Below are 12,001 nucleotides of genomic sequence, written 5' to 3' on the forward strand. Positions count from 1 at the left end.
CAATGTTGCAAATTATCCAGTTTAGACACTGTTAGGGAGAAGCTTAGAGTCAGTGGCAAGAATCTGATGTCTCTGCTGGGGCTGAAGATTTTTGGTTCAATATTTGAACAGTGGATGAAAGTTCAGATTAGAATGTCAAACAAAAGGTCCAACAATTTAAAGAGGACAAGAAGATTGGAGGAGTGGTAGCAGATTGAAACTGAATTTTATCAATATACAGGTGGAATCTTGTGCCACGTTTTCTATTGAATGTATCTTATAAGAAACTTTTTGATTCCATGTCAGGATTGAAGTTTGTCTTGGTGCAACTTATTTAGCACAGAGATTAAACCATGAATTTGGTTTTTTTGCCTGGCATACTTGCGTCAGCTCTCGACAGACAAAGCAAAATTCAACTTGGCACCTCGAACAGATAATATTTTTACATCCCATTTGGTTGTGTTCGAGCAGCTTACCACATGTTGGGCAGGCTCGAATGGAAGGGCAATTCTTCACTACAGTACCTAAGAGGCTGATTAATGAACAACTGCATAGTGTGTCCAGTTCCAAATTGGTGCAGCCTTCATTATCGCATCGGTCAGAACGTGGGACACTTCCCTTCCATGGTTTCAGGCACTGCCAACAGAACTCGTAAACACTCCCCTTTTCTGCAGTACAGATAGTGCAGCGGACACTCAAGTTACTCAGGTCTGTGCGTTCAACAAATGCTCCACATCCAGGACACTGTGGATAAAAGATAAGCAAACAAAGATTGGTGAAATTAATCACTTCACACTGATAATCCTTATAATGCATGACCTAAAAATATGTGCTTCAAATGTAATAGGCTTCTGTGACTAACTTTTCCACAAAATGATCAAACTTTCTTTAATTCCTGATGAACTCTGCTTCTTTACTTGGAATTTGCATTTCTGTTCTTACTCGGCTAGACCTTAAATCTTTCCACCATATCCTGCTAAACTGTGGGCCTCAGGGGTAGATTACAATTTTTTAAAATGCATTTGGTAATTAAAAGACAACAGAGAAAATTATTTGTGATAAGAATATTGAGCATAAGAGCAAAATAAATTTGTTATTTCATAGAAATTTACTGATTCTAAATTTCTCATATATGGTTTCTACCCACAGAATGTAGACATGGACATATGTCTGATAAGTGAATCTATTGCGTCAATTTGGACATGCTAATCAAAGAGGTAACTCTCAATTAAATATTCATTATATGCTGACAACGAAGTATTTTCTATGAAGCAAATGTAATGCAGACACAAACATTGAAACACACACTTTGTGAGACTTACTGATTTGTATTCACAGTACTCAGCTGCAGCCAGTACAGCAACTGTTTCCTCAAAATGCAGCTGCTCCTCTCTGGTCAGTACTGCCAGCTTGCGAACTTCATGGTAGGGCCATTCCTGTCCGCATGCCTGTCCATCAGCTTTCACCGCTGGGCAGTGGAATTTGTACTGACCCTGTAATTTCAAATTATATTAAAATTTAATGCTTTAAGTTGTCTTCTTCCTAGATAATGAGAATGGCAGAAATAACTTCGTCATTTTACCTAACTCCTCATTGCCACGTTCTCTCTCTCAAATCACTGTCTGAGCCCAGGAGTGTTGAACACTTGTTACGTATTCAGGCAACAATAAATATATGAGTTAGGCAAGGGTTTGTATAACAAATAACACGTTTATTAAACGCTGTAAATAAACCCCCCAAAAGTAAACAAACACTAACGTAACCAGAAATCAGCTGCTGTGCAGCAGCTTAAACATTTCTTAAAGCGATGCAGCTCAAACAGTTCTTAAAGCGATGTTGCATAAACAGTTCTTTAAAGTAGTATTGCCAAAAGTTCAGAAATACTCACAGTCCATTTAAAAGGAGAGACTTTATAAGATGATTTAAATTCTCTTTCACATCGTTTTGCTTCGATCCCCAACGTTGAACTTCCCACGCAGAATTTACAAAACGTCATGGCTTCAAGGCACTGACCATTCCTTTATCACTGTCCTCAATCTTTTCTGCTATCCCACAGAGATTAACGTGAGAACAGTCAACGAATTCCTTCCGAAAAAGGATTAAACAAGGTAGAACCCATTTCACCGTCGAAAATCGATTCTCCTCAATCTTTAACTCCCGAACACCGATCTTCAATCTCCACTGATTCTCAACTAGCAGTATTGTAAAGAAACTGCTGGCACTGACCTTTTAAACTTTAGGCATTAGATAAAAACTTCATCCTTCAACTGAACTGCATCATCACATTAAATCATGCAGTGGCATGAAGTCAGCTTGGCAAATCCAACCACGAACTGCCCCGCCTCACAGGGTGGGGTCTTCCTTTTATACCCTGTAAAATAAACCTGTCACATGATCTCTACTGGCAGGAAAATGACATCACTCCACCATCACAAGACCATTACCTCAAGTCCAGTACAGCTTCAACCCCAGTCACGTGACAAGGGTACCACTGTCATGTGTCACAAGTACGTAACACCTCCCTCCAAAAAAAAAACATTTTTGGTCTGACAAGAACAAAAATTTTTAACAATTGCTTACAAGAAAAACAAATGTATAAATTTTATAACATACACAATATACAATACCATCATATAACAGCTTATAACTCACAATACAGTAGGAGTGTTACAATTGAAAAAAAACACTCCATAAAAAAAATTGCATTGTACATTCAACATCGAGATAGACAATCAGCAACCACATTATCTTTACCCTTAATATGAGTTATCACAATATTGTACTCTTGTAACATCAAACTCCAATTTAATAATCTTCTGTTTTTGTTTTTCATCTTACTCAGAAAAACTAACGGATTATGATCAGTGTAAACAATAAGTGGTTATTGAGTTGTACCAACATATACCTCAAAATATTCCAAAGCTGAAACAAGAGATAACAATTCTTTCTCTATTGTCAAATAGTTTCTTTGATGCTTATTAAATTTCTTAGAAAAGTGAGCTACTGGATGATCAACCTCATCACCCTCATTCCTTTGCATTAATACTGCTCCTGCAGCCTCATCACTAGCATCTACAGCCAATGAAAAAGGTTTTTTAAAGTCAGGTGCCTTAAGCACAGGTTGTTGACATATCATTGTTTTCAATTTTTCAAATGCTTCTTGACAAGGCACTGTCCACACAAACTTAACATTCTTCTGCAGAAGGTTACTTAATGGAAGGGAAACATTAGCAAAATTCTTACAAATTTTTGGATAATATCCTACCATTCCCAAGAATCTTCTGAGAGGTTTTTTCCCCGTTGGAGTGGGAATCTCTAAAATTGCCCGAACTTTTGCCTGAACAGGAGCTACCTTACCTTGACCCACAACATAACCAAGGTAAGTCATAGTGGCATGTCCAAATTCACTCTTAGCTAAATTAATAGTTAAGTTAGCTTTTGAAAGCCTTTCAAACAATTTCTCCACTGCAATAATGTGTGCTTCCCAAGTATCATTTCCTGTCACTAAATCATCAATATAAGCATCAGTTATCTTTTAATCCCTGAATCACAGAGTTAATCATCCTCTGGAAAGTACCTGGGGCATTCTTCATCCCAAATGGAAAAACATTATATTCATATAACCCAGATGGAGTTACAAATGCAGAAATCTCTCTACCTCTGTCCATTAATGGAATACACCAATACCCTTTCAATAAATCAATCTTTGTAAGGAACTTTGCTTTTCCAACTTTATCTAAACAATCATCTACTCTAGGAATTGGATATGCATCTGTTTTCATTACAGCATTCACCTTCCTATAGTCCGTACAAAACCTAATACTACCACCTGGTTTTGGCACCATAACACATGGTGAACTCCAATTCGAGTTAGAATGTCCAATAATATTATTCTCTAACATATATTCAATTTCTTTCTCAGCAAGTTCACATTTTTCTATGTTCATCCTATATCGATGTTGTTTGATAGGTTTTCCATCTCCAACACCTACATCATGTGAGGCTATAGTAGTCATTCTCAGAACATCTGGAAACAACTTATATTTAAAAATTAATTCCTTCATCTGTTGTTTCTGCTCTAGCTGTAAATGTGCTAATTTCTCATCAATATTTTCCAGAATGGTTGAATTTGGTAACCTAACAGAAACAATGTTGGATTTAGAATGAAATTCAGTTGAATCATCTATCATGTTCCTAGTTAAATCAAACTCATTCTCACTAACCACAACAGTCACAGTATCAGATTGTTTCTCATAATATGGTTTTATCATATTTATATGGCAAAGTTGTGTTGATCTTCTACAATCTGGAGTTTTTATCACATAATCCACATCATTGATTTTAGACACAATTGCATAAGGACCATGAAATCTAGCTTGTAAAGGATTTGTCTGCACTGGGAAAAGAACCAACACCTTATCTCCAGGCTTAAACATCCTCATCCTAGCTTCTTTATCATACCAAGTTTTCATTTTCTCCTGAGCCAACTTTAAATTTTCCTTGGCTAAGCTACAAGCTTTATGTAACCTGTCCTTAAATTTCAAAACATAGTCCAACAAATTAGTGTGTACTTCCTTACTAATCCACTGTTCTTTCAATAAAGCTAAAGGTCCTCTAACTCTATGCCCAAACACAAGTTCAAATAGACTGAAACCTAAAGATTCCTGTACCAATTCCCTTACTGCAAATAAAAGTAAGTTTATACCCTCATCCCAGTCACTTTCATTTTCCACACAATACGTCCTATTCATATTCTTGAGGGTAGAATGAAACCTCTCCAAGCCACCTTGCGACTCTGGATGGTATGCAGATGAAGTGATTTACTTAGCTCCCAATTTATAAACTATCTGTTGAAACAATCCAGACATAAAATTACTGCCTTGATCAGTTTGTATCTCCTTAGGTAATCCAAAATAAATAAAAAAATTTATAAGGGCCTTTGTCACAGTTTTAGCTTTTATATTCCTAAGTGGTACTGCCTCTGGAAACCTAGACGAAGTACACATGATAGTCAACAAATACTGATAACCAGCTTTTGTCTTTGGTAATGGACCAACAAAATCTACAATAACTTTAGAAAACGGTTCACCAAATGCTGGAATAGGTTATAATGGAGCTACTGGTGTAACGTGATTTGGTTTACCCACAATTTGACAAGTATGACACATTTTAAAAAACATCACCACATCTTTTCTTAGACCAGGCCAGTAAAAATGTTTTAAAATCTTGTCCACAGTTTTCCTTACCCCTTGATGTCCACCTAAAGGCACACTATAGGCTAAAGTCAAAATCTCATTTCGATAAACTTTCGGGACAACTACCTGGTAAACAACATTCCAATCCTCACTTGCTGGAATTGTAGGCGATCTCCACTTCCTCATCAACACTCCTTTTTCCAAGTAATGTCCTACTGGCACCTTCTCAATTTCACTACCTAGTAAAGCTTGCTCTCTTAATTTTATAATCTCCGGGTTTCTATTCTGCTCTGCTATCATCTCCTTCTGAGACAGAGATAAATCTTCATAGTCAGACTTCCTCCAAGACTCTTGTTCAAACAATGAAGGTCAGAAAGTTTCTGACACATCCTCAAAACCTGAATCCTGAGTTGAACAGTCATGAGTAACAACCTCATTCTGCACATCAATCTTTTTAGCCATAGCTCTAGTCACAACACAGGAAGAATCTGTGTTAGAATTCAACTCTGGTTCCTCTGACTCCATTGACAAATGCACTTCAGGAAAAACTTGTCCACCTGCCAAGTCTTTACCTAACAATAAAGAAATACCCTTGACAGGTAAGCTATGCTGTATTCCTACTTCAACAAATCCTGTAATTAACCCTGACTTTAAATTTACTTTATGTAAATGTACAGGCATAAAATCACTCCCAACACCTCTTATGTAATTTACCTCACCAGTATCAGACTCTCCATTAAACTTCAACACACTGTCTAACATCAGTGATTGAGAAGCTCCAGTATCCCTAAGGATTTTTATTGGCACCAGAGTAGATCCTTCTTTCAAGGATACAAACCATTCAGTTATAAAATGATCATATCCCTTTTCAACTTGGTCAGACTCTATCAAAGTCTCATTTGTGTTTATCAAACACTGTAATTTTACAGGTGCTTCAGTATGTTGCACACAAGCATCTGGAACTGCTTCCTTCTCTTTCTTTTTCAATCTGAAACAGTTAGCTATTACATGGCCAGGCTTCTTACAATAGTTACAAATAAGACTAAACTGTCTTTCCTTCACAGGTTTTCCTTCCTCCTTAACTTTCTCATTAACTTCCAATTTAATTTCTGATTTACCTTGAGTCTCCATGTTATTTTTCCTCTTAAAAATTCTGCCCTGAGGAAATTTATTCTTATGAATTAAAACATACTCATAAGCTAATCTAGCACAGTCCTGCAATTTATCAGTATCCCTCTCATTTAAGTAGGTCCTTACTTCAACAGGAATGCTTCTTTTAAATTCCTCCATTAAAATCAGCTCTCTCAATGTATCATAGTTTTTAGCTGAAAACACATCTCTCAAAACACATAGCTTTATCATAGGCAAATTCCACATTAGTTTTTTCCACAGACTTTTTCAAACTTCTGAAGTTTTCCCTATAAGCTTCTGGGACTAATTTGTATGCTTTTAGAATATGCATTTTCACAATATCATAATCAAGTGCTTGCGCAGCAGTTAAAGCTGTGTAAACTTGTTGTGCTTTACCTTTAGTTACACTCTGTAACAACACTGACCATTTATCTCGCGGCCACTCTGACATCCGAGCAATAGTCTCAAAATGTTGAAAATATCTTTCCACTTATGTTTCACTAAATGGAGGGTCCAATTTAATTTCTTGACTAGCAACAAACGGTTTTCTAGAACCAGAAGACTGATTCCCAGACCTTAATACCAACATTGCATATTCAAATTCCCTCTTCTTTTGATCAGTTTCTAACTTACAATGCTCCAATTCTGCTTTACTTTGTTCCAACCTCATTTGTTCAATTTGCAACTGCATCTCCAGATTACTTATTGGAAATGACTCTAAAATCGATTCATCAAAAACACCCGAATCCACATAGTGTGACGCGATTTTTCTCTGTATAACAGCCTTAGATGTAATCTGCAAAATACCTTTAAGTTGCAATTTACTAGCTATCTCAGACACCTCTGTCCTCTTCGCCTTCGCTAACAACTCCACATCTGGCGAAACCAGAAACTCATCAATATTCATTGTTGCTGAATACCACTCACAGCAATCAAACAGAAGAATCAAGTATTCCCCTTTTCCAAAACACCGATTCAAAAGTTAGCAAGCATTTAAACTCCAACGATCCAATCCCGGATGAGCCCCCATATTTATGTTATGTATTCAGGCAACAATAAATATATGAGCTAGGCAAGGGTTTATATAACAAATAACACATTTATTAAACGCTGTAAATAAATCCCCCAAAAGTAAACAAACACTAGCGTAACCAGAAATCAGCTGCTGTGTGGCAGCTTAAACAGTTCTTAAAGCAATGTAGCTCAAACAGTTCTTAAAGCGGTGCAGCTCAAACAGTTCTTAAAGCAATGTTGCAAAAACAGTTCTTTAAAGTAGTATTGCCAAAAGTTCAGAAATGCTCACAGTCCATTTAAAAGGAGAGACTTTATAAGATGATTTAAATTCTCTTTCACGTCGTTTTGCTTCGATCCCCGACGTCAAACTTCCCACGAAGAATTTACAAAACATCATGGCTTCAAGGCACTGACCATTCCTTTATCACTGTCCTCAATCTTTTCTGCTATCCTGCAGAGATTAACGCGAGAACAGTCAACGAATTCCTTCCGAATAAGGATTAAACAAGGTGAACCCGTTTCACCATTGAAAATCGATTCTCCTCGATCTTTAACTCCCGAACTCTGATCTTCAGTCTCCACTGATTCTCAACTAGCAGTATTGTAAAGAAACTGCTGGCAATGACCTTTTAAACTTCAGGCATTAGATAAAAACTTCATCCCTCAACTAAACTGCATCATCACATTAAATCACGCAGTGGCATGAAGTCAGCTTGGCAAATCCAACCACGAACTGCCCCTCCTCACAGGGTGGGGTCTTCCTTTTATACCCTGTAAAATAAACCTGTCACATGATCTCTACTGGCGGGAAAATGACATCACTCCACCATCACAAGACCATTACCTCAAGTCCAGTATAGCTTCAACCCCAGTCACTTGACAAGGGCACCACTGTCATGTGTCACGAGTACGTAACACACTGATGTCCAATCCAGTGCAAGGAAGATTCACAACATTGATTATTCCTCATGAAGAGAGACTAAGTGAACTATGTTTGTATTTACTAGAGCTTAGAAAAATGAGAAGGGATCAAAGTCACAAACAGGTTGACTTGGTTGAAGGTCAACTTTTTAAAAGTTACACTCTTGACACCACCTGCACCCAGAAGATTTTTACCAGATATAGTGTGGTCGGGTACTCCTTGGTGGAGGCAATAAAGATTACTACATATTATATATGTATATATATTATATGAGCACTTTTATTCATTTCCTTGATGCTGGGACACATCAACAGTGATGCAACCTGGGGTCATTGTGTGCTTTGGGTCTTTCGATAACAGACTCTCACCCAGGTGACCCAGCCAGGGTTGATCAGGCCCTGGCTTCTGTCCCAGTGGCACCGGTCCACCGGTCACACCTCCTGATCCAAAGCCTCCTGGAGGTTTGTTCAGCAGACTCTGTGATGGTCCTGATGGCTCTTTTCATTGCAGCCCCCATAATTCCAAAGAAAGAGTAAGTTCTTCCCAGCGAATGGCCAGCAAAATCTCTACACACCATCTCTACAGACTCACATCAATCCCTTCACCCCTGCCTCTGGTACTGCTCTCCTAACCCTTGGTATTTGGCTTTCTTCGGTTCAAATGCCTCCTCATTCTGGTCTTCCCAAGGAACTGTCAGTTCCACCATTCATTGTTAAATCATATCAGAGATGAGATTACAGACAGTTAAATGGACAGTTTGATTTGCTGAGTGCCTGGCTTCAGCCCAATTCAGGTACTGGCTGTCCCAATGGAACAGTTCACTTTTCCCCATGTCTGTGTCCAGGGCACAATGAATTGTGACCCATTTCTCCCACCTGAGTCATCCAATCAACTCCAGGGTCTGACTAAGGAATTTTTATGTTGATGGTGAGGCTTCTTTAGAACTCTTGCTCATGTGTGCAAGGAAGAGTATTTAGATCCCGATATACACTGTCCCTTCTTACCACTATATACACTTTCACTCTCGCATTCACTTGTACATATGGATGACTGCTGACAGTATTTAGACAGGTTTTTGATATTGAAAGCTGGAGGTTCAGTGACCCCAAAATCTTAGTGCGCCATGAAACAAAATTTATCATATTCAATCCATGACCCTGTTTATTCCAGATTTAAAACTGCATATATGATTTGAATCTAGCAGTAAATTCAATTGTTTCAATCTTCCAAAGTAATTCCTGTAATAAAAAAAATCGTTTTGATATTTACCTGTGATTTCATCTTTTCCTTTCACAAACTTTAGAGTGCGATCACTTTGGTCGTAACGTTTCTCTCCCTGTTCTTGTACAATTGTCATCTTCCGAGCTGCGGAGCAGAAACTTTCTGTAATAGAACCCTCTCTGGAAAGTCCCTTCACCAACAACCCTGGAATAAGACAACTACAACTATCAATCACATGATACTGCACTTTGGCACCTCGTGTTTACTTGCAGGATGTAAGGCACACCCCTTCAGGAAAGGAAACTGCTCTGAATACTTTAACACATTCCTTTCCACGTGGTAATGTTTACAGCCAATTCTTTACACTGTTCAGGGATGGGTTATGATTTTATTTAGGAGTTCTGCTTCCATGGGTGACACTGGTGACATGCACGTCTTTGCTTGACATTAATTACACCAGGAATGTGCGTCAATGGATGTTACAGGTGCTCCCAAAAAGGGCCAATGGGAACTTTAGGACCCTGTGATGTTAAAGGAATGACATTGTTGAGTAGGTGAAGGACCTGAAGGGCAACCTGCCCAGGGCAGTTACTGTTCATGATCTTCTGCATCATTGCAATCAACCAGGATGTAGGTACCTCCAAATCCCTTTGGGGTCTTGTAGTCATACATTGTGAATATTGTAATGGCATACTGATGGCATCCATTCGTCTTGCGAGACCATGGATCTGCACTTGGAAAGTCTTGCTTCAGTCCTCTCCAAGGTGCAGGCCTGGGCAAGGCTGTGTGGATGACCAGCAGTTCCCCAAGCAGCAAGTCTCCCCTCTCCACTCCACTGATGCTGTCCAAGGGAAGGGCAAGGGCCGATACAACTTGGCAGCGGTGACATCTCAGGAGTTGCCAGAATGAGGTTGAAGGCAACATGGGACTGCCTTAGGGACTCCAGCTCTGGATTTGTCCTCAGAGTTTACTCCTGAAGCCTTTCCCATGAGTGGGTATAGCCACAAGGCAGCAGAGGTTTGAAATCAGAGTTTTCCCTCTCTTAGATGGACTGCCTTCCCAGGCTGTCAAGCTCCATCTACCCAAAATATTGTAACCATGAAGATGTTTTTAATGGAGGAGATAAATGTTATGCCCAACATTAAGAATGCCAGTTATGTGAACTTTTCTGCCTCTTGATGTTGCTGACATGTTGATACATCTCCAGCCATTCAGTCAAGTATTTCTCCAGCTTCCTGTCTTGTGTAAAGCCCTGGATAAGATTTCTACTAGGCAGTGAGGTGCTTTATTTTAGCAGTTTTCTGTAAGAGCAGTGTGCCCTGCTGGAAAGAGTGTTTTGGCTTTGGCTAAAAATAAGGAACCATGTTGTCCTGTTTAGGAATGTTGTGTCAGTCATTTGGGCCCGTGGGATGTGAAAGAAGGTTTTAGAGATCTGGGCAGAAGAGTTTTCTGAAGGACAGTAGTCTAGTTTGGGGTCTTTTGGTGGGAGGTGCGCAGAGAAGAGCACCAGGGGAGACATCCAGAGGATCCAATCCCAGCGGGAGACCCGATGGCAAGAAGCACTTCAAGAGACGCAGGATTCCAAGAATGGAATTTCTACCTGCAGCTGGGAATGAGAATTCAGTGAAGAGATACACCCCTGACCACTCCAGAATGAGCTCCAATGTTTATCTGCATGTTGGACTGGTTTAACTGTAATGGGCCCTTTCACCTTGTTTTCTTTTTCCTATTAACTGTTTGATGGAACTGAAATTGGTAAATCTATTGGTGCTCTTGGAGCATTATAAGAGGGCTTCAACAGATGGAGTACCGAGTACTCAGACTCTGTCCTGCTATCACAATCACAGATTTCAATAGGCAGCCAATATTTTGCTCAATAGCAATGGGCAAATGTCAACTGCATGAGATTTTGTAATAGATGGTGCCCCAAGACCAAAGGAGACAGATCTGTTTCTTTATTTTTGCTGTTACCACAAACCTACAAGTTGGGAATACTGGCCCATTATCAGCTCCAATCAGATTGGTAGTAAAGTGGAAACTCAAGAGACTGCAGATGCTGATATCTACAGCAAAAATAAAAACAGCTGTAAGTAAGACACACCCTTTCTGAATTCCTTTCCACATTTCAGATGCTGCCAAGGACAACTCCTATGCTACTTTCACCCTGCAGAAAAGTTTTCCAAAGGTACTCCAGTTTCACCCTACAGTGCAAAGACATGTTGGTGAAGGGGTTCATTAGTTACTGTAAATTATCCAACATTATGTGAAGGGTAAGAGAATTGGAGTGGAGTTAATGAGCATGTCAAATAAAGTATGTCATATATGGGGAAATGTATATCAATGGGTTTTCTCAGATAGCTGCCATAGACTCAATGAGACAAATAAACTCCTAAATTGTTAAAAAACAAATACCTTTTGGCACTATAAAGTCAGTGATATACATTTGAAGTATAGTGTTTATGTGAGAATTACAGCTGCCAACATGTACAAGGAAAGGTCTCACCCGCAAAGAGCATTGTGATAGTGACAGGATCTATGT

General features: G+C 39.0%; 1 protein-coding gene across 1 annotated transcript; it reads right to left on the reverse strand.

Annotated features, from left to right (window-relative positions):
• Positions 1-286: 286 nt before the first annotated feature.
• On the reverse strand, positions 287-4,015 carry LOC132379987 (uncharacterized). Its single transcript, XM_059948420.1, has 3 exons — positions 1,868-4,015; positions 1,302-1,472; positions 287-723 (listed from the first exon to the last, which is right to left on the reverse strand). The coding sequence occupies exons 1-3, from the start codon at positions 1,973-1,975 to the stop codon at positions 310-312; spliced, it is 693 nt and encodes a 230-aa protein (XP_059804403.1). The 5' UTR covers positions 1,976-4,015; the 3' UTR covers positions 287-309.
• Between the last annotated feature and the right edge of the window lie 7,986 nt (positions 4,016-12,001).

Source organism: Hypanus sabinus, chromosome 2 (genome assembly GCF_030144855.1).
Source record: "Hypanus sabinus isolate sHypSab1 chromosome 2, sHypSab1.hap1, whole genome shotgun sequence".
Lineage (NCBI taxonomy): Eukaryota > Metazoa > Chordata > Chondrichthyes > Myliobatiformes > Dasyatidae > Hypanus > Hypanus sabinus.

Excerpts from the sequence above, each read along its gene's own strand:
- LOC132379987 (XM_059948420.1), bottom strand. The coding sequence starts at position 1,975 with ATGACGTTTTGTAAATTCTGCGTGGGAAGTTCAACGTTGGGGATCGAA. Across the intron at positions 1,473-1,867 it reads TCTCTCCTTTTAAATGGACT|GGTCAGTACAAATTCCACTG; the intron begins GTGAGTATTTCT and ends TTGAAATTACAG. Across the intron at positions 724-1,301 it reads AGTACTGTGAATACAAATCA|TGTCCTGGATGTGGAGCATT; the intron begins GTAAGTCTCACA and ends TTTTATCCACAG.